We start from the raw sequence: 26564 nt of genomic DNA, 5'->3' as shown, positions 1-26564 counted from the left end.
TAGCTCTGACTTGACCTAGAGGTTTGTGACATTTATATTTACTTCCAACAACCTTGCCAGATTCTTCCATGCAATAGTAGGGGATCTTAGATTCTTACAGATATCCCATCATGCTATCTGTGACACTCACCGAAAGCCAATACGTGACTTTACTATGTGTTTGCTTCCAATCTTTCTTAGTCTTTACCTATTCTGCAATAGCATTTCATGTAGGAACTTTAGGTGCTACTACCATATCTCCTTCATTATAATTCAAAACACCTTTGCCCTTCAAGAAATTTATCATCCTGAACTTCCATGCAAGATGTTATTCTTATCAATGACAATATGGTTGAAGTTATCAGACATTTTGACAAAACAAACAACTTGCAAAAAATTGCAATCTACAAGCAAGTTGATACCCCGACCACCATAACTAAACACATAGTCTTTTTCATTGATTGCACAATCCGGCAACCCAGCAAATACCTGAAACCTTAGAGATTCAAAATACGTAACCATGGAATAGCTTTGATACCATGAAAGTAGAAAAGAGGGGAGAAAGGTGAAGAATCTAAGAACACGCACATAAAAGCAATGGAAACTTGAGCACATAAAGAGATGGGATTGAAATTTTCTTATTCTTTCTTCTTCTTCCACACAAAAGAACTAAGTCTACAACATGATAAAAGACTAATATGAAAGTACCACAACTTATATACACATAGTCACTAAGTGTGAACCCACTAAGGAAAGAAGAGGTGTCATAATGAATGTGCCATAAGCAAGGATGGAGTACATGGGTGCAATCCAACTATAGAATCACTGGCGTATCCTCATGTCAATCACCTAGCATACCAGTGAATAATATCTTGCAACATCACCAAGGCATGTAGTGGATGCTAGCTCATGTAGAGCTTGACATCTCAACATACCAAGATTCAAATTGCAAATATCTAAGTTGGGTTATTTGCACACAACTATACTATCGCCAAGAAATAAAGCTTTTAAACACATCTACAAATTTATGTAATAAGCATCATGCAAGCTCAAATAGTGTTTGATGTTTTGGGCCAAGCTCACTACATGCCAAGAGTCACCAATGTAATGTGTTGATCTATGATCTCTATTCCGATTGAGATGCCATTTTGGTTTCCATCCCTGTAATTGATGTATTTATCTAGATAATTCATTTTAAATTTCAACTCAATTATTATCATTATATTTTTATCTATTTTTGAGTTTCTAGTTGTCTTTCTATTCCCCTTGAAGATTATAAGTTGTTGTGATAATGGATGGTCCAACTCACACTCTAGGTAAGGTATGAATGTTTGTGAATATTATCGTCGGATATTTCTACTCAATTACACTTGGTGACCACAATGATCAAAGCTTCACTAGTGCAAATGATTGCACATGTGCCTACAGGGTCTTCCATCACCTCCACTCTCTCTTATATGTGGGTAGAGGTGCTAGCATGAGTAGTAGCATCCAAAGATCCTAGAGGCATCAACATCTTTTACCTCAGAGTGTGATGATTCATTCACATTGAGGAGTCTAAATTGGGCAACACTCCTTACCTTTTTTAGTTGCATTTGTAGCCTCCTAGTTGCCATTAGACCTAGAGAAACCACTTGCACTAGATGATCCTCTAATTCTTCCCCACCAATTCTTTTGGACCAATGTATTAGTGCTTGTTTTGCCTATCCTTTATTTTGTTTCTTTGGTGGTGCCAATGGATAGGGCTCAAAACCGCTAAGGGAACACCTTGCTCAATTGGATTTTTGTACATGTTTTGGGGAGGAGGGTGAGGATCTAGGTGCTCACATAAAACAATTTTAGAACATTTTTGGAGCTTATTATCATAGTTAGATGGACCTCCAATGATAGGAGGTTGTTTAGAGTTAATTATGTGGAAGGTGGCCAGGCATTCAGAGCAATATAAGACATGTGCCAACCTCTATATGCATCGCCTTAGTGTATTATAGTAGTAAAATCACTACTAAAGTGAGATGAAATAGGGCCAAAATCGGCTCCAAATCATTCCCATAACATATGCATAGCATTCCCTGACAATTGGGCATCAATCGGGTATTAAACGACATCAACAACTAGTGCCAACCAACCATAAACATCAAATGCTAATGTAACATTGCTTGTGAACTACATGTGGACTACTATAATAGTCCTAGAACTTATCTATATCAATCCAAACCCAATGCCAATGATCAAAGCCTTCAATGCCAAGCTCTAGGCATGTTTGTATGCATTAGATGAACCCTTTTCAGGTGCCCAAGGCCGAAGAGAGTTGTTATGGACCAAAATGAAGCTGAGAAGTGACCTATGATCAGCCACACTAATGGCTCCTTCAATCCTAGAAGGTCTAGGGAGCTACAACAAAGCTTTGGCTAAGTGTGAGGGGTCCCCACCAAGAACCTAGGGAAGCTCCCTCTTGAAGGGTAAATGCAATAGGAAGGTGTATGACAAGAAGTAAAGAGGCATGGCTGCCCTATTGTTCACACCCTATGATCTGAAGTAAAGCAACAAAAGAGAGCTCCAACATCCTTCAAATGACTTCCCTGAGGGTGCCCAAGAAGCCCCAATGCAAGCTCAAGAAGAATGAGACCGACCGAAAGCTCGAAGGTGCGCCTATGGCTGCCAAGAGTGAAGACCAAGCTATAGGTATTCGAATGAATGTTGAATGTGTACCCAACCAAGCTCAAGAGCTCGATGAAGAATGCTTTGATACCAATTGAAGGGTGATGAGCCTTGAATTGAAAGTAGAAGCAGAAGCAAGAGTTATGGTGGAAGGAGCAAGAGCAAGTGAGAGACACACACACAATGTGGAAACTCCAATAGTCACAATGTGTGAGTAGCCTTCCCTTTATTCAAATATCATTGAAAAAATAAAGAATGAAGTGATAGTGATGGGGGCCCATCACCTTCAATGTGCAAGTGAGGGTATTGTCAGTGTAGTAATACACGGGTGGCTAGGCAAAGGTGCCTTTACCCCCAACATGTATGTTATGTATGTTGTACTCTCTCTTATTCTTGGTAGACTCTTATAGAAGAAGAAGAAGAAGAAGAAGAAGAAAGACTATTTTTTTCAGCTTCCTAACTTATGTACATTCTCTTTGTATTGTGTGTCTTGCAAGAGCTGAGAGGCTTCCTCTCTCTCCCCAATCTTTTAGGCAAGAAGTTTGCATGTAAATGTAAGCAATTATAAATTGATTTGATTATTGATTGTGTGGTTTGATTTGCATAAATGTAAGCGCAAAGATACTACGAAGTGGCCTAGCATTTTGCATGCAAGAAAAACTAGTGTCAATGTAAGCAAGTGTAGAATATTTTGATTGTTGATGGTGTAGTTTGATTTGCATGAGCGTAAGTAATGATTCATAGATGGCACATCTAATGGATGCATATCATATCATGTGGCACATAGGACTTAAATAAGTGAGCCACTTAGCATTGGAATTCTACCATACATTGTAGTTTATCATCAATAAATTGATGTGAGCTTCTCAATGAGATGTGGAGAGAGAGGCTATTACATGGAAGATATTTAATGCAAGATAGATCTTAAATTTTGTATTCATGAACCTTTTATAGTGATGGTGTACTCAAGTTTTGGGGGGGATGGGATTTATGTAGCCAAGCATATTGCATCTAGTGATAACAAGCTAAGGTAACATCAATGTATTTGGGTAATCTACTTCTTAGTTTGCAAATCCTCACATGAAAAGCACAAATACATTCCCTTGCTATTGCATTTGTTTATTAAGATCTAATATTTACTTTGAAGCTTGCTTTAGTCTTTCTCATTGAATATTGCAAGAAGGGGAGAGAGAGCTCTTTCCACACAAGGATCAATTTTGTTACATGAATTATTTGAAAAGTAATGTTGAAAAATGTATTACAAATGAGATAAGATCTCCAAAAAACAAAGATAATTTACATTATTGTCACAATATAGAGGGAAGCGGGAGAGGATTTTAAGCTATTTTTACATTGAGATGATTTAGAAATAAAAAATTGGTGCCTAATCTTTTTATTAAACCATTCTAAGTCTACCTATTAGCGTTTTAATTAATAGTGTTTGAGGAAATACGGGACTATATACTTATGTCTATCACAACTTACATTGTATATTGTAACTGTGTGTTTGAAGTTTTTTAAAAGCTTGAAACATGTGATGTATGCATATTATATGCTAAGAACATAAACATTGATTTTGGTAGAGAGAGAGAGAGAGAGAGAGAGAGAGAGAGAGAGAGAGAGAGAGTATAGGATTGACATACAACTTATGTGTTGGTCATGTAGTGCTAGGAGGGGAGGGGAGCACAATTTATAAATGATTAGAAACATGAACTTTTTCTATTGTTTTGTAGGAGGCTCTAGTAGGTATACTATAGGTGTGCTTAGGGTAGAACTCCCCTAGCATTTCATTATTAAAATTGCAATTCATCACATTGAGACATCATTTATTGGACAGAAATACATGAGCATGTCATAGAATTGGAGATTTCATTGAAATGTGTTGAGTCTATTTGGTTATAAGATGCTCAAGGATTGTGCAAGACTTTTTGTGAAATGGATGCAAAATTATCTAGCACTTGTATATCATGCTTAGCACTCGTATTAGTTCTCACTTTTATCTTGTGATAGCCCACCATGTGTGATGGTCAACTTATTATTATTAAAGTTGGTCACTCATGATGGTCTCAAAGAGCTTTGTGGCAATGCAATGTTCACTTCTATAAAAAATTTGTTGCGTATGATATCATTGAGCCATTGTGGTGGTCAACATGCACCCAATGGATTAGATCATCAACTATTGATTTGTGGTGGAACCACTACAAGGATATGGAGGTATAGCGATGGTGCTTTCCGACGCAAAATAGAGGCGTGGCTATTTGCGATGCTAATAGTGACGCAAATGAGATGGTACTCAGACGAAAAAAATGCAGGCCAAAACCCGAGCGCGTTATTTTGCGCGCATACACGAAAGAAAGAGCGAAAGGGAGAGCAAACATCTTGCATTTGGGAGGGAGAGGGAGAGAAAGAGAGAAAGAGGGAGAAGGAAAGCTTCTCACCGCCACCGCCACCATTTGCGAAGAAGAGGAGGAAGTGTACAGAGGGCGACGAGGAGTCGCCGAATCCTTCTTCGAGCCTTTACGATGAGTGCATTGTTCCTTCTTGCTTTGTTTTTGTGTTTTCTCTTTCTCTTTTACTTGTTTTTGTTAAAATTCATGTGTATTGAGAGACGAAGAGGAAATGAGAGAGAAAGAGAGTGAGAGGGAGAGGGAGAGGGAGAGGGAGGACAAGGAAACATTAAACATAATAGGGAAAGAGAGAAAGAGAGGGAGAGAGGGAGGGAGGGAGAGGAAATGAGAGAGGTAGAGGAAGAGAGAAAAGGAAAGAAGGAATGAGAGAGAGAGGGAAAAAACATTAAATATAATAGGGAAAGGGAGAAAGAGAGGGAGAGGGAGAGGGAGGGAGAGGAAATGAGAGAGGAAGAGGAAGAGAGAAAAAACATTAAACATAATAGGGAAAGAGAGAAAGAGAGAGAGAGGGAGAGGGAGAGGGAAAGGAAGAGAGAAAAGGAAATGAGAGAGGGAAAGGAGAGAGAAAAAACATTAAACATAATAGGGAAATAGAGAAAGAGAGGGTGAGGGTGAGGGTGAGGGAGGGAGAGGAAATGAGAGAAAGAGAGAGAGAGTGTGAGGGAGGGAAAGGAAATGAGAGAGGGAGAGGAGAGAGAAAAAACATTAAATGTAATAGGGAAAGAGAGAAAGAGAGGGTGAAGGTGAGGGAGGGAGAGGAAAGGAGAGAGGAAGAGGGAGAGAGAGAGGAAAGAGAGGGAAACATTAAACATAATAGGGAAAGAGAGAAAGAGAGGGTGAGGGTGAGGGAGGGAGAGGAAATGAGAGAAAGAGAGGGTGAGGGTGAGGGTGGAAGAGGAAATGAGAGAGCGAGAGGAAAGAGAAAAAACATTAAACATAATAGGGAAAGAGAGAAAGAGAGGATGAGGGTGAGGGAGGGAGAGGAAAGAGGGGGAAACATTAAACATAATAGGAAAAGAGAGAAAGAGAGGGTGAGGGTGAGGGTGAGGGTGAGGATGAGAGAGGGGGAGGAAGAGTAAAAGGAAGAAGGAACGAGAAAGAGAGAGAATAAATATACCGTATAATAAAGAAAGAGAAAAGAGGGAGAGATGGAAGGAGAGGAGATAATGAATGGATAAAAAACAAAGAGAGAGTGGTGGTGAGGTCCGGTGCAACACCACGAGACAAGAAACACTCAAACATACATTAATTTATGGGTGGGTAGGTGGAGACTTTACATACGTTAATTTTTACTGAGTTACAAGAGAAGAAATCCCTTCTCAAACAATTTAAGAATGAAAAAAAGAATGATAACAAAAACAAATTGTTTGTCGTAACGTAGACAAAATGGCAAACGATGAAGGTCTTGATGTTCAAGATCGCGAAGCGTATCTTAATCAGCATGTCCCATGTCCTTGCTCTCAATGTAAGCTAGCAATTAGACGAAAACATCAATTGTCTATAGAACACATACGACGTTTCGGCAAGTTTCAATCTGAGATCATTGATCAGCCAATCTTGGATTTTTAGCAAATGGTAAGAAAAGTTAATATCAATCATGCATTGTACTCGCAAGCTAATTGAATACCATATACAAAAAGATTGGGTGTTGCTGGCAAATTTTCTATCCAGGGAGGTGACATCTCGTCCCAAGGAGGAGTGCACCCTTTGCGGCCAATTAAAAGAGTTCGTGGCCGTGCGATGGATGGAGTGCCTAAGCCAATCCACCATTTGGGATGTACTATCCAATCTATACCGTCAATACCAGAGGAGACAGACAGCCTTCGAGACTTACCTATAATCTTGGAGCCTGAGATGGAGGCAATGACTGATGCATTGATTCCCATGGATGTCGAGACTTCTGATCCGCTTAGAGAAGAAGCATCCATACCATCTCGCCTGAAGACACTACTTGCACTCCTAAGTGTGCAAGCAAAATACGGGTGGAGTGATGCGAGTATGGCCGAGTTGATCAGGTACTTTGTATATATGCTTCGTTGATTTCTTTTCAACACTATCATTAAAAACATTTGTGCTTTTTCAAGGTAATTTATGATTTTTTTCAGGTTACTGAAGTATCGTATATTACCACTTACAAATACCATGCCTGAGTCTCGTGATGATCCATGACATGTTTTACGGAAGCTTGGCATGGACGACAACAACATCCATGCATGGATCAACGATTGATGTCTGTTTCGAGGAGAATACGAGACTATGGAGACATGTCCAAAGTGTGGTTCTCACAGGTATTGACAGGACTTGCAAGGGCAAACTATCCCTCAAAAAGTTCTTAGACACTTTCTGCTTATCCCCTGCATAAACCACATGTTTTGTATGTCTGGCATGGCGAGCTTGACAACGTGGCATGCGCAGAATAGGTCCACATATAGAGTTTAACAAATATCAGTGGATTCACACGCATGGAGCCACATTGACTCTACCTTCCCCGGCTTTGCCCTAGAGCCAAGGAATCTTTGGCTCGGTCTTGCAATGGATAGCGTGAACCCATTCAGTCTGTGCTCAACTTCTTATAGTGTGTGGCCTATTGTCCTTGTCAACTACAATATCCCTCCATGGCTTTCTACGAAGAAAGGACATCTCATCCTTAGCTTACTCATCCCCGGCCGCTACAAAGTCAAAAATATAGATGTGTATCTTCATCCATTAGTCGATGAGCTTAAGATTTTGTGGGAGGAGAGGGTCACCGTGCAAGATATGAGCAAGCGCGATGGTCGACGGTCTGTCAATATTTGAGCCATTCTCATGTGGATGATGCATTACTTTCCAGGATTCAGAGAGTGCTCAGGTAAATAGGTTTCCGTTCTCGTTGGTAATATCTATCATAGCTCGTTCAAGTTTGTATTGATTGGATAGAGGTGTTGGGACATGTCTGCTTACCTCAAGTTATCATGCATATCCATTGTGCGGGCCACAGTTAGACTCCCGAAGGTCACAAACCATGAAGAAGATGGTATATCAAGGACACCTTACTTTCTTGCCAGAGGGTCATGAACTCAGGGAAGGTTTTCTTGGATGACCTCCAACCTGTATGAATTTCCAAAGCTGGTACAAGCTAAAAATGGTCCACGCGGAATCACATCCAAACGGAATGCGACAATTCTCAGTTTTCTACGAGTTGCCATATTGAACCCACTTACAGATCAATCCACTTGTTGGATCCCATGCATATTTTTAAGAACATAGGCAGCTTGCTATGGGACTACATCACAATAAAGAGAGACACTATAGGGGCACAAATGGATTTGAAGAAGGTAGGCAAGATGGAGGTGCTTTGGCTGCAGTCGAGTGCTGATGGTCACGTGCAGCTACCTTGCACTCCTTGGGTTTTGTCCACTAAAGAAGAGCGCATTGTGAAGCAAATAGTCAAGTCTATCTGCACTCCAATGGGTATGATGCGTTCTTTAAGGTCTGCGTTTTCTAAAGACAACCAATTATCAGGGCTAAAATCCCATGATTGGCATAAGATATGTCAGTTTTGTACTATGAATGGATTGTAAGTGGCTGCGTATTTTGCTATTTGGAGTATAGTCATTATTCATAAAGCTTTCTCATTTGTGGTAGTTTGTACTACCGATCGCGATCGCAGGATGCCTTACTCAAGAAATACACAGGGCCATTTACAAGTTGTCAACTTTAGTGCAATGGATCTCAGAGAAGGAGATTAAGACATCCTCTATTGAATCCGCAAGGCAGGGAGCAATGGAGACGGTATGTCTCTTTGAGAAATACCTGCCTACCAGCATGCTCACGATACAAATCCACCTTCTTGTGCTCATTGTGAACATGTGCATGAACTCATTTGTTTGTTAATTGTATTATGACATGGTACATGTCACAATAGTTAAATCTCTATTGTACGTGTTTGTGAACAAGTAATCTTCTATCCAAACCCCCGACAACCTCAATGGTGGTATGTTATACCTTTAGCTCCCCGAAGTGCGAGAGTATATGATCAAAGTGATGTTTCGAGCATAGATGAGGACAATATGCAAATAGAGGGGTTGATATTGCAAGGGGTGGAGGCCACCGAAAGCTTGGAGCATGTAGAGGAGCCAACATCGTAACAATGATGGAAATACAAGAGTCCAAGAATTCTCTGAGAACTAGGTGGACTCATCCTTTTGTGGTGACATATCTATCGACCTTCTAGTTTATGCAGAGTTGTGTCAAGAGATTGACATAGGACCATAGGATACTTCATACTTGGAGCATCCACTTACTCAATTCATTGACTAATCGCTTATAAGGGTACATAAGATATGCATTCTAAGTAAGATCATTTATTAAGGATTTATATTACCGTGCTTTGTATGATTTAAATTGATTATGCTAACATCATTTTTTGTCTGTGCAGGTGACCTTTGTGGATACTTAGATAATCAAGATGAGTCGAGGGATGAGTGATGAGGAGTTGCAAGATATCTCCACGTGCATGTCTCTAGATCAAATGGCGAGATTCAGAGACATGGCGAACCAGGAGTTGTCTCGAACATCGTCATGCCGCTCTATTAGATCTACTTCGGCGCAATCAGATGCTTCAGTTTCGATCAAACGAGGTCGACCCTCTAAACTTGGGCCAGATGGAGGGAGTGCTTCAGGGTTAGGGGGATGTTGCAAAGATAAGGATGTAGTGAGCCTACGGTCGACTTGAGATATAGGTACCACTCCTCACTCTCATGGCGGTTCTAGAGAGCGTGGCTCAGGTGGTTGCTATGGAGGCACGGATGTGGTGTCTCCGTCTCGTCATTCTACTGGAGTTGTGTCACCTCCGGGATTTGTCACACTTGTGGGGATGTCTACTCCAGTCACTCTCGCTTTTGCTCAGCTGTCCGTAGGTGGCACCCCTATGGGTGCTACTCCGATAGATACTATCCCGGTCGGTACAACAGATGTACAGGGGTCTCCTGGATATGCCCAAGAGTGTGATTGCACGTAGGAGAGGACCCATCTTAGGCATACCCCAGAGGGGTATGCCTACCTTGTAGATGATAGGTCAGGAGCCATCATCATGAATGATGAGGGGAGGAGGGTGATGGCTCGCATGAGAGAGTTGTGCCAACAAGTTTTTTGGCACAATGTCTTGGATCATTGGAAAAACATACCGGAGGGGAGCAAGGACTACATAGTAGCATCCTTGCATGAGGAGTTTTCGGTACCAGCCACAGCAGATAGGTTTTCTACGGGCTGGATGATGGAGTGCATGCGTGCATATATGTCACATAGATGATCGAACGCACGCAAGGGACTCAAGAGTGGGGCTGCAAAGCTCGAGTGGCTAGACGCGGATGACTGGCACCGACTAAGGGAGGAGGCTACAGATTCTCCAGGACATTGGAGACAATAGAGCGAGGCGGTGAGGGCACGACTAGAGGCCGGAGTGGTCTATCATCTTGGGAGTGGCGGCCACAAGACATATTTGGAGGACTTTGTAAGTTTTTCTTTTGTTTTGCTTGCTTATTTTTTTGCAATATCCTTTGTACTGACAATCGTGTTTTTAACAGTTAGTATTTTATTTTCTTTGCAGCACTCCATTACAAATTGCGATCCAACCGGCCTTGAGACTCGATATGTAGAGAGGCACGGTCTCACTACATTGATCGACGGATTGTATGGACGCAATGGCCCTGTAAGTCGCTCATATTTCTTGTCTGTAGTTACCATGTTTAATTATAATGCATTATTGTATGGTGGACTGATGTATAGTTGTTTCTTTTTTTGCAGAGTCCGTTCGATGCTCCTTTGCGGCGTGACGAGCTTTCAGATGGCGATGATCTATAGCTCGTCCTTGGATCCTTGGAGCTCACACTTCCTTCTTTTTTTTTGTCACGTGATCTGTGTAGATATTTTCTATGTAGTAGTGATATCTTGTCATAATTGTACCAGTCACTTTTATTATGCGATCATGTATTTATTTCATGTATCAGTGTTATGATTTAAGTACACTTTGTCTTTATTTACATGAGCATTGTACACATTGCAGAAACTATTTTTTATGGCCCAAATAAAGCACATAGTGCTATATGTGGCAGGGCAGCTTGCTGCTTTGCCACCAAAAAGTAGCATGCAAAGTAATCAATAAGCATCAACAAGCAATAAGCATGAAGTTTCTCTGACAAAATAGCATTTAACCCTACTTATTACAGAAGTGAAAACCTCTATAAAATTGAGTAAATGAGTGCTCAAATTAGTCCAATAGCATGCCAAGACATTGACATAGCATCCCAAGTGATCTCACATCAAATAGACATCTCGAGAAGCATAAGTGACCTCCAATAAACAATGAGTGAAGGGTTTTCCCAAATTGTATTACAAGTCATTAAATTGTTTATTGTAACGTAGACAAGATGAAAAACGAAGAAGGTCCTGTTGTTCAAGATCGCGAGGTGTATCTTAATCAGTGTGTCCCATGTCCTTGCTCTTAATGCAAGTTGGCAATTAGACGAAAACGCCGATTGTCTATAGAACACGTACGACGATTTGGCGAGTTTCAATCTGAGATTATTGATCAGGCGATTGCGGGTTTTCAGCAAACGGTAATTTGAAGTTAATATCAATCATGCATTGTACTCCAAGCTAATTGAATACCATATACAATAAGATTGGATCTTGTTGGCAAATTTTCTATCCAAGGAGGTGATGTATCGTCCCAAGGGGGAGTACACCCTTTGCGGCCAATTAGAAGAGTACGTGGGCGTGCGATGGATGGAGTGCAGGAGCCAATCTACCACTCGCAAGGCCAATCTATACCGTCAATGCCAGAGGAGACAGGCAACCTTCTAAACCTACCTACAATCTTGGAGCTTAAGATAGAGGCAATGATCGATACATTGATTCCCATGGATGTCAAGACTTCTGATCCGCTTAGAGAGGAAGCATCCATACCATTATATGATGGGTGCCGAGTATCTTGGCTGAAGACACTGCTTGCACTCTTAAGTGTGCAAGCAAAATGCAGGTGGAGCGATACGAGTGTGACCGAGTTGTTCAGGTACCTTGTACATACGCTTCATTGAATTTTTTTTCGGCACTATTATTACAAACATTTGTGCTTTTTCAAGGTGTTTTAAGATTTTTTTCAGGTTATTGAAATATCATATATTACCACCTGCAAATACCATGCCTGAGTCTCATGATGATGCACGACATGTTTTACGGAAGCTTGGCATGGACTACAATAATATCCATGCATGTATCAACGATTGCTGTCCGTTTCGAGGAGAATACGAGACTATGGAGACATATCCAAAGTGTGGTTCTCACAGGTATTGACAGGACTTGCAAGGGCAAACCTCCCTCAAAAAGTTCTCAGACACTTTTCGCTTATCCCCCACATAAACCACACGTTTCGTATGTCTGGCATGGCGAGCTTGACAACGTGGCATGTGCAGAATAGGTCCACGGATGGAGCTCAATGAATATCAGCGGATTCGCGCGCATGGAGCCACATTGACTCTACCTTCCCAGGCTTCGCCTGAGAGCCAAGGAATCTTCGGCTCGGTCTCGCAATGGATGGCGTGAACCCATTCGGTATGCGCTCAACTTCTTACAGTGTATGGCCTATAGTCCTTGTCAACTACAATATCCCTCCATGGCTTTCTACGAAGAAATGACATCTCATCCTTAGCTTGCTTGTCCCAGGCCGCTACAAAGTAAAAAATATGGACATGTATCTTCATCCATTAGTCAATGAGCTTAAGATTTTGTGGGAGGAGGGGGTCACTGTGCAAGATATGAGCAGGCGCGATGGTCGGCGGTCAGCCAATATTCGAGCCATTCTCATGTGGACGATGCATGACTTTTCAGGATTGGGAGAGTGCTCAGGTGAGCATGCCTCCGTTCTCGCTGGTAATATCTATATTTTATCTCATTCAATCAAGTATTCACTAGGTCGTGGTGTTGGAACAGGTCTGGTTACCTCAGGTTATCATGCATGTCCATTGTGCGGGCCACAGTTAGACTCCTGAAGGTCACGAACCATGAAGAAGATGGTATATCAAGGACACGCTGCTTTCTTGCCGGAGGATCATGAACTCAGGGAAGGTTTCCTTGGACGACCTCCAACACATATGAACGCCGCAAGCTGGTACAAGCTGAAAATGGTCCACGCGGAATCACATCCAAATGGAATGCGGCGGTTCTCAGTTTTCTACGAGTTGCCATATTGGACCCACTTACAGGTCAACCACTTGTTGGATCCCATGCATATTTTCAAGAATGTGGGCATCTTATTATGGGACCACATCACAGGAAAGAGAGATACTATAGGGGCACGAATGGATTTGAAGGAGGTAGGTAAGATGGAGGCGCTTTGGCCACAGTCGAGTGCTGATGGTCATGTGCAGCTTCCTCGCGCTCCTTGGGTTTTGTCCACTAAAGAAGAGCGCATTGTTAAGCAAGTAATCAAGTCTATCCGCACTCCGACGGGTATGATGCGTCCTCTCAGGTCCGCATTTTCTAAAGACGACCAATTATCAGGGCTAAAATCCCATGACTGGCATAAGATATGTCAGGTTTGTACTACGAATAGATTATAATTAGCGTGGGCATTTTGCTATTTGGAATGTAGCCATTATTCATAATGCTTTCTCATTTGTGGCAGTTTGTACTACCGATCGCGATCGCAGGATGTCTTACTCCAGAAATACGCGGGGCCATTTACAAGTTGTCGACTTTGGTGCAATGGATCTCACAGAATGAGATTAAGACGTCCTCTATTGAATCCGCGAGGCGGTGAGCAGTGGAGACGGTCTGTCTCTTTGAGAAATACCTGCCCACCAGCATGCTCACGATACAAATCTACCTTCTTGTGCATCTTATGGATGAAGTGGAGATTGTTGGACTTGTCCATACGCGATGGATGTTCTTCTTGGAGCGCTTCATGAAAACCCTGAAAGGCTTTGTGCGACAATGAGCTCGGCCAGAAAGTAGCATGGCCGAAGGTTGGTTGGTGTCTGAGGCGCTAGTGCATATTTCACAATGGCTACCAACAGTGGAACCAGACAATGAAATGCTATGGTCGCCGCTGAAGGACGATGATAGACTGATTGGAGATGTGGTGGTTGGAAATGGGGTAGAAAAAAGAATAGATGCCTCAATGGAAGAGAAGGTGAATCACTTTTGTATGTTACACCATGACTCTTGGCTCGCCAAGTACTAGATCGCTAGGCAAGATCGAGAGGAAGCGCAAGCTGAATTCCGACGTAGTATGCGTCATCGACCTATTCGATATCCCAAAGGCATGGAGGAGATGCCGCGGTTTATGTCAACGCGATCATTGCATGGAGCTTTGACCGCAGCGTCTCGCGAAGGGACAGAGGTCTCAATGGAGGAGTGGGAATTCTCGAGGGGATGTAGTCCAAAGGTGATGAGGGGTTTAGAATCTGGCGTATCTAAATTTTATATGCGACATCTAATTTGAGTGTTTCAATGTACAGTACAAAATATACAGTGCAACATGGTTACGCGGACGGCATTTTCGCGTGGAGCGTATTGACAAAATGCGCTCCACAATGGACTGTGGTATCATGGCAAGGTTCGAGCAAGAGAGCCGACGACGAGCAAAGGATCCAAACACAGTTGTGGATGAGATGGAGTATTTTGGGAACTTGCAAAGTATTGTTACAGTGGATTACCGTAGATTCTCCATGATACTATTCGATGTGCAGTGGTTCAAAGTGGTACTTGGAGGAGCTGGAGCAACAGTTTGACGAGGTCCATCTAGATTTCTCGAAATAGATTCCGAAAAAAAATGGACGGATTTGCGCGACACCTTTGTGTTGCCGGCCCATTGTGAACAAGTGCATGGACTCATTTGCTTGCTAATTGTATTATGACATGGTTTATGTCACAATGGTTTGAACTCTCTTGTACGTGTTTGTGAACATGTAATCTTCTATCCAAACCCCCGACAACCTCAATGGTGGTATGTTATACCTTCAACTCCCCGAACTGCGAGAGTATATGATCAAAGCGATGTTCCGAGCATAGATGAAGATAATATGCAAATAAAGGGGTTGATATTGCAAGGGGTGGAGGCCGTCGAAAGCTTGGAGCCAGCATCGGCTAACAATGATGGAAATACAAGAGTCCAAGAATTCTTTGAGAACGAGGCGGACTCATTCTTTTGTGGTGACATGTCTATCGACCTTCTAATGTATGCGGAGTCGTGTCAGGAGATTAACATGGAACCATAGGATACTTCATACTTGGAGCATTCACTTACTCAATTCGTTGACCAATCGCTTATAAGGGTACATAAGATATGCATTTTAAGTGAGATTTTTTTTAAATGATTTATATTACTATGCTTTGTATGATTTAAATTGATTATTCTAACATCATTTTTTGTCTATGAAGGTGACATTTTCAGGATGAGTCGAGGGATGAGCGATGAGGAGTTACAGGACATCTTCGCATGCATGTCTCCAGACTAGATCGCCAGATTTAGAGAGATGGCAGACCAGGAGCTGTCTCGGTCTTCATCAGGGCGCTCTGCTAGATCTTCTTCAGCGCGATCAGATGCTTCGACTTTGAGCAAACGATCTCAACGCTCACAACTTGGGCTAGAGGGAGGGAGTGCATCAGGATCAGGGGGATGCTGCAGAGATATAGAGGCAGTGAGCCTGCGGTCAACACGGGATACAGGTGCAACTCCTCGCTCTCGTGGCTGGGGTGGATGCTGTGGAGACACGGACACAGTGTCTCCGTCTCGCCGTTCAGCTGGAGCTGCGTCACCTCCAGTATTTGTCACACCTGTGGGGACGTCTACTCCAATTACTCTAGCTTTTACGCAGTCGTCAGCAGAGGTGGCACCCCTGTGGGTGCCACTTCGAGGGATATTACCCCCATCGGTACACCAGATGCACAGGGGTCTCCTGGATATGCCCAGGAGCATGGACGCAGATGGGAGAGGACCCATCTTAGGCAGACTCCTGGGGGTTATGGATATCTAGTCGATAGTAGGTCAGGAGCCATCATCATGAATGATGAGGGGAGGAGGGTGATGGCTCGCATGAGAGAGTTGTGCCAACAAGTTTTTTGGCACAACGTCTTAGATCATTGGAAGAACATACCGGAGAGGAGCAAGGACTACATAGTAGCATCCTTGCACGAGGAGTTTCCGGTGCCAGCCGCCGCAGTAGATAGATTCTCTACGGGCTAGATGATGGATTGCATGCGTGTATACATGTCACATAGACGATTCGACGCACGCAAGGCAATCAAGAGTGGGGCTGCAAAGCCCGAGTGGTTAGATGCAGACGATTGGCGCCAACTAAGGGAGGAGGCTACAGATTCTCCAGGACGTTGAAGTCAGTAGCGCGAGGCGGCGAGGACACGACTCGAGGTCGGAGTGGTCCATCATCTTGGGAGTGGCGGCCACAAGACATATTTGGAGGACTTTGTATGTTTTTCTTTTATTTTGCTTGTTTATTTTTTTGAAATATTCTTTGTACTGACAATCACGTTTCTAATAGTTAGCATTTTGTTTTCTTTGCAGCACTCCATTACAAATCGTGATCCGACTGGCCTTGAGACTCGATATGCAGAGAGACACGGTCTCAGGGCATTAGTCGACCGATTGTATAGACGCAACGGCCTTGTAAGTCACTCATCTTTCTTGTCTGTAGTTACCATGAGATATTTGAATGCATTATTGTATGGTGGACTGATGTATTGTTTCTTTTTCTGTAGAGTCCGTTCGATGCTCCTTTGCGACAAGATGAGCTTTCAAGGGACGAGGGTGCGTAGCTCGCCCTTGGATCCCTGGAGCTCACATACCTTTATTTTTGAGTCGCCTGGTCTATGTAGACATTTTCTATGTATTAGTGATATCCTGTCATGATTGTATCAATCACTTTTTATGCGATCATGTATTTATTTCATGTATTAGTTTTATGATTTCAGTATACATTGTTTTTGTTTGCAAGTGTATTGTACACAGTAGTGCAAAAACTAATTTGTATGGCTCTCATAAAGCACACAGTGCTATCACAAAATTTTTTTTCCTTGTTACCGTTGCTATTAGCATCACAAATTTTACGCTGATAGTGACGCCAATACCGATGCTGATAGCGACGGTTTGCGACGTGCATAACGACGCCAATAGCGACGTTGATAGCGACCCAATACCGACTGTTCTATGGCGTCGCCAATAACGACGCTTTTTGTGACGACGGGGGCAAATTTTGTTGTTTGCATTTTTGTCGCTTTAAAGGTCGGTATAAGGTCTATATCTTGTAGTGAGCAAAAGACCAATTGGGTACAATCTCCCCCCATGCCTTGTGTGAGTGCTCCATAAAGTATGTGTTTGATATATTATTTATCTCCAAGCTCAAAAAGTAGCCCAATTTACAATTAGCACGCTTTAGCTTTTGTGTTTTCTTTTGTCCCACTAAAGAATTAAAGCGATTGGGTGTCCAAAGAGTCGGGCTATGCCCAAATACAATGTCCAATAACAAATATTTAAATCGTGTGTCCATGCGCATACAAAATAATAAATAACTGTTAGGTGCTTCAATAAATATGCATATCAAAATAAATATTGGCGCCACGCCTAATATACGCGCCCATCAAAAATGATAATTTCTTTTAAATAACTTGAATACACGCTATCACCCAGTGCTTCCCAACGCCACCGCTGCCTGCTCTACACATCAACTGAAGCATTCACAATTGTTAGAAAATAATAAAATTAAACGGAAAAAAGTGAATACCTAGCAGTTTTCAGCTACAAAATAAATAAATTGGTTAGAACTCAATCCTAGCCTTAATTTATTACGAGTGTGCACTCTAAACTCATAAATGATCGCAAAGCCTCATGGAATCCACCGTGGAATGTGCCTCTCGGCATCATACCCCCGGGGTGGGATAGCAATTGTCCTCAATTCCTATTAGCTCAATGTGGAGCCAACAGTGAGGGGTAAGCACTTAGGTCTCGAGCGTACATCCATTGGGCCTCTTCAACAGGATGATTTTTAAACTTAACCAAATATCTAGAATATCTACGGCCAGTTCTAGTGGTCATAAAGTTAGTATCTAGAATAGTTTCAGGTTCAAGGATTTCAATTTCTTCTTCTAGTAAAGGAGGGTTTTCATAGACATGATGTACAGGTAATTGGCCTCTAAAAGGTCGTAATAAACTAATATGAAAAGTATTGTGGTAATTCTAGTTTAAATGCATTGTCATTAATTTTGTGAATGATCTTGAAAGGTCCATAAAATCTAGGAGCTAACTTTACAACAGGGCGTTTGTCCACACTTTGTAATCTTCACTTTTCAATACGTAACCAAACATAATCATCAACTTTGAAACTCGTAGCTTTTCTTTTCTTGTTGGCTTGTTTTGTGTATGATTGCTGGGCTTTCGCAATCATATCTTTAACTTCATCAAAAATAGTAGCATGCATGTTAGCAATATCATCAGCAGCTTGAACTTTGTTTGACAATGATGTAACAGGTGTAGGCAATCTATATCCATAAATAATTTCAAATTGTGCTTTCTGTGTAGGTGTATGTGGTGTGTTATTGTATGCAAACTGAAGTAAATGTAAATGTGTATCCCATGTTTGTGGTTTTGAAATTGTGTATGCACGCAAAATATCTAAAATGGTACTGTTAGTAGCTTCTGTTTCCCCATTTGTTTTAGGATGAAATGTAGATGAAAAATCAATCATTGTTCCTAAATTAGCAAACAAAGTAATCCAAAAATTATTGCAAAATCTAGAATTACGGTAAAAAATAATATCTTTTGGCAAACCATGATTAGTGAAAATAGTTTTCAAGAACAATTGAGCAGCTTGAGATGCAGTTAACGTTTTCTTGCATGGAATGAAATATGCTTATTTGCTAAACCTATCGACAATAGTCCAAATCATATCATGATTATTTTTAGTGTTAGGCAAACCAGTGATAAAATCCATTGAGATCTATTCCCATGGTCGTTCTGGAATTGGTAAAGGCATTAATAAACCATATTGTTTACCATGGTGTCGTTTAACTCTTTGGCAAATTAAACATTTAGATACAAAGTTAGATACATCAGATTCCATGCGTAACCAATAAAAATCTTCAATCAGTGTACGCAAAGTAGAAATAATTTCTCTATGGCCTTGGTATGGGGGACAATGAATTTCATGCAAAACAAATGATTGAAATGGAACAGTTACACATAATCTTTTTTCATAGAACATAAATCCATCAGCGTAAGACAATGAATCAATTGGAATCCAGTTATTTGCAACTAATTTATTCCAATCTGTTTGAAAACTAAGGTCTTGGTCGTAGATATCTTTCATAGGGAGAAGAGAGTCAAAAGATATCACAGAGATATTATGAATAGTCGGTCTTCTACTTAAAGCATCGGCAACAACATTCTATTTTCTGGGTTGATATTGTATAAGTGGATGAAAACTTTGAATAAAAGCAACCCATTTAATGTGTTAGTCAGATATTTGTGGTTGACTAAGGAGATGTTTAATGCTTTGTTGGTCCATTTTGATCATGATTTCAGATCCCATTAAATAGTGTTTCCATTGATGTAAAGCTTGTACTACAGCTAGCAATTCCTTATCATAAGTAGAATACTTAAGTTCAGAGGATTTAAGTTTGCAGCTAGAGTAGGCTATGGGATGGGAATCTTGCATAAGGATTGCTTCTATTCCATATCCACTAGTGTCAATGACTACTAGGAAAAATGGTCTATTGAAGTTAGGTAATTGCAATACAGGAGTATGAGTTAAAGCATGTTTCAATAAATCAAAGGACTTTTGTTGATTGTCGGACCAATGATGCACAATGCCTTTCTTTAATAATATTGTCAAAGGTAATGCAAGCAATGAAAATTTTCTCACAAATTTTCTTAAAAGCTAGCAAGACCTAAGAAAGAACATAATTCGTGCACATTTTTAGGTATCAACAAATTCAAAATTGCTTCTATCTTTTTAGGGTCAACTTTAATACCTTCAGATGAAACAATATATCTTAGGCATTCAAATTGTGTTTGAAAAAATTCACTCTTTTTCGGATTAGTAGATAATTAATTCTCTTTCAATCATTTGAAAACCAAAGATAAATGTTCATAATGCTCGTTTTCATTCTTACTAAAAACCAATATGTCATCAAAGAAAACAATGACACAATGCTGATGCTTCAAAAATATGCGATTCATCATATGACTGAATGTAGCTGGTGCATTAGTTAAACCAAAAGGCATAACAAGGAATTCATAGTGTCCAAATTGTGTTCTAAATGCAGTTTTGAATATATCAAATGTGTCCAATCGTACTTGATGGTATCCAAATTTAAGATCTATCTTGCTAAATATTGTAGATCCTTGTAGTTTGTCCATAAGATCATCTACCCTAGGAATTGGATATCTATTCTTAATAGTGATCTTATTTAGGGCACGATAATCAATACACATCCTATAGGTATTGTTTTTCTTCTTTACTAATAGGACAGGTGCACCAAATGGAGAACTACTAGGTCTAATGAGTCCTCGAGTTAACAATTCTTCAACTTGGGCTTGAATTTCTTTCTGTTCAATTTGGTTATGTCTATATGGTGCTTTACATGGTGGTTGTGATCCAGGAATTAGGTCTATTTTGTGATCTTCAGGATGTATAGGTGGTAAATCAACAACAAAACAATCTTGAAATTGTGAAAGAAATTGTGCGTGCCTAGGTTACATCTGATTTTCTTTAGCTTCAATTTCATTCACCCATATTAAGTAGGATTTGCTACCTTTTCGTAATGCACGTTTAGCCTATGTATGACTAAGCAATGGAAAATTATCGAAAGTGTGCATACTATGCAATGTGATTTGTTTCCCATTAGAATGAATCTTCATTGAATGCATGGAATAATCTATATCGGGATTGTACTGATGACACCAAGGCATTCCTAAAATAATGTCACTAGATTGTAAAGGCACAACTAAGAAATTTCTACGTTCAACATAGTCACCAATTTTAATTTCTAAGTCATGCACTTCTTGTGTCCCATTGTATCTAGTGCCTAAGAATGGAGCTTTGATGCGATAATGAGTAGAAACAGTATGTAAATTCAATTCTTTGACCAATTTCACAGAAATAAAGTCGTGTGTGCTCCCATCACCATGTAAAACAGTATTTTCTTTACCATGCACAAGACATTTCATCATTAATAAAGAATGGGGATTTGGCATACCTGGTAAAGTATCTAAAGTAATACCAATATCGTCATCATCTTCCGTGAAATCTGGCATTTCTTCATAGTCTTCATCTTCAATCGCTCCCAAATAGTTGATGTAAACAATTGGCTTTTTGGTTTGACAATTCGCCGCTAGATGTCCAGGTTGATGACATTTGTAACAAACTATGGGTTTGGCTTTAGACACATTATTGGTAATAGCGAGAAGTTTAGGAATGTTGGGATTTGGTTGGAAAGATGGCTTAGGGTTTGGATTTGTGTTTGATGGTAAAGCAGGGGGTCATGTCCAAGATTTACAGAATGAAGAGGGTCTTTTTCACCCATGCTTTCATTGCTACATCATCTCTTACTAGCCTAGCGTCTGTGCCATCTACTATATCCTAGAAGTCCTTACTAATGGGATAATTATTGATGCAAAACTTCCATGTGAGATAATTATTCTTGCCAAGGTTTTCACATGTGATCACACTTATTTCATGCTTTTCCAAGACATAGTTTCAACTAATTTTAGAAAAGTAAGCCAAATGAACCAATTAAAAATGCTATATGTCTACTTCTATGTCAAATGGTGCATCCATTTCATAAGCATCTACTACAAAATGTTAGATATAATTGCTCCCTACTATTTAGCATCAAAAACATCCATAATATGCATTCCCAACAAGAAATTGCTGATTTGCAAGTCTAGTATGGACAACTAAATTTGCAAATATTCTTGATGTAAGTGACTTTTGGCATTAGGAAAGTTCATATGACTAAGAGCTTGTTGCTCTTGCTTTTCCAAACCCTAAACATTGTCTATTCCAACATGCTGTCATGTCACAAACCCACTTAGCTCCTAATGGATTGCTCTGATACCATGTCAAGAATGTAACATAGGTATCACACACTCAAACACTACATGCAAGATATGGTGGAATGTGTTCTCACTCTCTCTACAGAAATTGACTGAGTGTGTCTTATACATGAGCACGCACACACACACACACACACACGCACGCATGCACGCACACATGCACGTGCACGCGCACGCGCACACACACACACGCACGCATGCACACATGCACGTGCACGCGCATGCGCGCACGCGCGCGCACACACACGCACACACACACACACACACACACACACACACACACACACACACACACACACACACACACACACACACACACACACACATACACACACACACACAAAACAATTGATGGTGGAGAGTAGCATAGTGCTATGTGCCCTACTTATTTACCATACACATTTCTTTGCCTTGTTATGTACAAGCTAGGGGATATAGCCTAGCATCACGTGCACCATATATGTCAACAAGATTTGGTAGTAACATTCTCAATAACTTTAGCACCATCTTAAATAATTACAATTGGCAGTAACATATATGTCAACAAGATTTGGCAGTAACATTCTCAATAACTTTAGCACCATCTTAAATCATTATAATTGTTTAGCACCATCTTCATCCACGATAATTTTAAAGTATTCCTATAGTACTATAACGATCTCTATTCGATTAAGAGGATCATCACTAAGCTCTTGAAACCTAGAGTGGGGCCAAAGGTCCATGGAGTTAGAGCCAATTGCTTGGTTACAATATCAATGACATTTTTCACAGTTTGTGGTTTCCTAGGAGGAGAGGATGCCTCAAATGAAATTCTCAATCTTTGAGCATTGCAGAAGAGTAGAGGGTTCCTCATATTGATAGAAGTGAAGCTTTGAGAGGTGTTAGTTCTAGTAGGCAACATGAATATCACCACTGTGGAGGTTTGACAAAGCATGAGAATTGATAAAGAAGCCATGGTGTCCAAGTAGAGCTAAACTTTTGTACTCTCTCTCTCTCTCTCTCTCTCACAATCCTTTAAGTCTAGATGCGTAGACAAAGGAGAGATATGCTACCATCGGGGGCCTAGTGACTTTGTTAGCTTTGTCGGACCTTGATGCCCACTCTTTGGCACCTATTACTAGTAGTGCGATATTGTTCACATGCGCCTAGTTCCTATGTACGATGCTACTTGCTTCCTCTCTACTTGCCTATGCCATAAATAAATAAATAAATAAATAAATAAATAAATATATCTACAAAAGGCCAAATTGGCCTATGAGACCAAAATGTTATGTTTGAGAAGTTTGGGAATTCCCCATGTCCCAATAAAATTGTCATTCGATGTTATGACTACTATATATATATATAACCTTTTCCCTCTTTGGCATAAATTGATTTTTTTTCACATTAATTTGAACATGGAGATGTTTAGGCATGGGTGTAGGTTTTGGACTTCCCTTAGCCACAATCAAAAAAATATATTATAGGTGTCAATGTAGCTCTTACTAGTTCTGTTGGCTAATATTTGGAGGGGAGGAGCCCCTCTTATGGGTGTGGCATGTGTATGTCTTGCCTTAAGATTAAAAAATTTAGTTGTCATTCTGTTCTATTTGATTGTAACATTGCTCTTCATCAAAAAGCAAGATTTAATGTGAGTGAATTGCAAGATAATGAAAAGAGTTAAAATCCACATTAAAATCTTCAAAAACTAAATCTTTGCAAAACATCCCCCCCCCCCCCCCCCAAAAAAAAAAACCCTCTTGCCCAATGTGAAATGTATTCATGAATCACCTTGATGCATTATCTATCTCTTAGGCTAATTATAGACTTGTTTGCCCACATTGTCATCATGTAAAATGTAACCAACTGGGTTAACAAAATATAGTCCCTTTGGTGTTCACACTTATCTAGAATGCCATCGCACATAATTTGATGAGGATCATGGAAAAACTTTTAGGCCCATGGCAAACTCAACCAACCTTGGACCACCCTTGCCCAAAATATTGTTCAACTTCAACTACTATCAATCATCATCAATCCTTTTTGGAAAAAGGTTGCACATGAGGCTTGTTCTGAAATATTGGGAGTTGTTCCCCCAGGGGGAATTAGAGTGAAGCCACGCCTAGGTCTTAGACCTAGATGAGTCTAGAAAGTTCTGCTAAATGGATGAAGTAATACTTCTTTTTTGGAAGCTCTAGGGTCCATTGATTAGTCCTTTCCTCGTTATTTCACCTAATCTTTATAGTCCCTCTATTTTTAGAGGGGCTACATCAACTCCCTCAAGTTTCACTACGTGCACCATACGAAAATCTTTCTCTCTCTCTCTCTCTCTCTCTCTCTCTCTTTCCATCCCAAAATGCTTTTCTAAGCGTTTTTTCCTATTTTGAAGTTATACTCTTTTGGAAAAATTGTGTGCCCCACAAATTGTTGTAGGGGACACCAGGGTTTACACAGGTATGAACTCCAGCGTGACTCCAAGCTTCTACGATCAAAGCCCCTCCACACAAGTCCATATACTTGGGTGTTGGGGGGGGGGGGGGGGGACCCATAGAACTACTAGCTCTACTTCTAGTAGTGGGGGGTACACAGGCCTTCATCGCTACATCACCTAGTTTCTCCTATTATTACTACTAATTATTACTCTAGTTCAGAAAGCATATAAAACCCAACAAAGTCCTGAATCGGTTGTCCTCTGTTTGTCGTGCCAGCAATGGCAGTCTCCATAGCTGCGGAATGGCAGATCCTCCACAACAGGTTCTACCGGAAGCAGGAGGTCTACACCATGCGATGGGAGAACATCGACCTCAGCAGGCACAAGGTTGCCTGTGCCCGCTTTGGAGGCCCCATCGCCATCATCCGGGACGAGTCGAAGATCCTGCAGCTCCGTGCCGAATCTGCCCGGCCCCGCCTGCTTATCTTCTCTGCTGCGGGCGTTCTTCTCGCATCCGTGCCATGGGACCGCCCGGGGGGCCGCCTGATTGGCCTTGGATGGACGGATGATGAGGTCTTGCTCTGCGTCGTACAGGATGGCACGGTCTTCCAGTACAACATCCATGGCGAGCTTCTGGAGCAGCAGTTCTCCCTCGGGAAGGAATGTTGGGACCAAGGTGTTGCAGAGTGCAGCATTTGGGGCAATGGCTTAGTGTGCCTGACTGAAAGCAATCAACTATTTGCAATACCGGATCTCCACGCACCGCAAGTCCAGAAGCTTGCAAATCCGAACCTTGATGATCAGCCCCTCTGTATGCTTGTCGTTGAACCCCATCACACGGACACAGGGTATTTGGAGGTGCTCCTTGCTGTGGGAATTTCGATCTTGAGGGTTGACGTGGATACTGTCCAAGAGCAGGGCATGGGTCTTGGACCTCTGCAGAAGATGGCCATGTCGTCAAATGGAAAATTCGTTGCTTGTTTCACACACGATGGACGGTCGCTGGTGGTGTCAAGTGACTTCACCAGAAAAATATCAGAGTTCAATACACAGGTGATCTTTTGTGATTGGATAAAAACTTTACTATGTAACTAGAGAAAGGTCGTCCCTGGCAAATAGTATGTTTACTTGTAAGCTTTTGCTTTGAAAATCATTACGTCGATGTTTATGAAGCAAAGGTGTCACATGAACCTTCTTTCATTTCAAAGTAGCAAAGCAGGCTAGTTGTGGTTTGCCACATGAAAACATTCACATGAGTGTTGGGTCAGGTTCCTATGGCATTTCTACCTTTGAGCCTACTAGAATATGCAGAAATTCAAGTAGAGAAACAATGGGTAGTCATGTGACTCTTGCTAGCAATGTCAATAGGTGTTAAATCTACATTGTTTGGGACACAACTAAACAATGACCCACCCTACTTTGGTAAACTCTATGTTCTTGCAAGTACTTCACCATCAAAAGTGATGTGGACTATCTCAGTAGCTAATGACTGCAAGGCAACGTCATACTGTGTTGTTGCCTCATCCTGTTTAGCCTAGCGTGCTACCTGTTGAACTTGAATGGCTCATGCTTAGCCTTCATTTCAATATGCATGTGCTCTTGCTTCTCAATGTTGTCATGGCGGCTTTGATCCCAAACTTCATGTTCTTGCTGAAGTGCAATGAGCTTCTATGCTTGAGCCTTCATGTAAGCCTGATGCTTCAATTGCATCTTGATCAAAAGCTCCCATAAGAGGGAGAGGCATTTTCTTGTTGATCCTTATGGAGGATGGTCATCAATTGTTGCATTCGGCTCTAAAGGAGCCGAATCTTTGATGGACTGGGGGATTTGGACTTGGAGATGAAGAACTCGTATATTCATGCTTGAAACCAATTTTCTTATGGCTGTCTTACTTTATTGGTTCTTAGAATCACCTCTTGGAGAGGCTTGAAGCTTTGATGTCGATTTTATATGTGGAAGCTAAATGGGTAATTGGGGTCTCCCTAGTGAACTTACTTCCATT

General features: G+C 41.1%; 1 protein-coding gene across 1 annotated transcript in view; it reads left to right on the top strand.

The window, feature by feature from the left end:
• Nucleotides 1–24789: 24789 nt before the first annotated feature.
• Nucleotides 24790–26564, top strand: part of VCL1 (vacuoleless1 (VCL1)) — a 68929-nt gene continuing 67154 nt past the window's right edge. The window contains exon 1 of the mRNA XM_087681767.1: nucleotides 24790–25615. Coding sequence (XP_087537893.1) covers nucleotides 24842–25615 — 774 coding nt within the window. The 5' untranslated portion in view covers nucleotides 24790–24841. The remainder of the gene's footprint in view (nucleotides 25616–26564) is intronic.

The sequence above is a fragment of the Lygodium microphyllum genome, chromosome 7, assembly GCF_053477565.2.
Source record: "Lygodium microphyllum isolate KBCC chromosome 7, Lygodium_microphyllum_v1.1.10, whole genome shotgun sequence".
Classification (NCBI taxonomy): Eukaryota; Viridiplantae; Streptophyta; class Polypodiopsida; order Schizaeales; family Lygodiaceae; genus Lygodium; species Lygodium microphyllum.
Note: the sequence above shows the minus strand (reverse complement) of the source record. Positions and strands in the feature narration are given on the sequence as shown.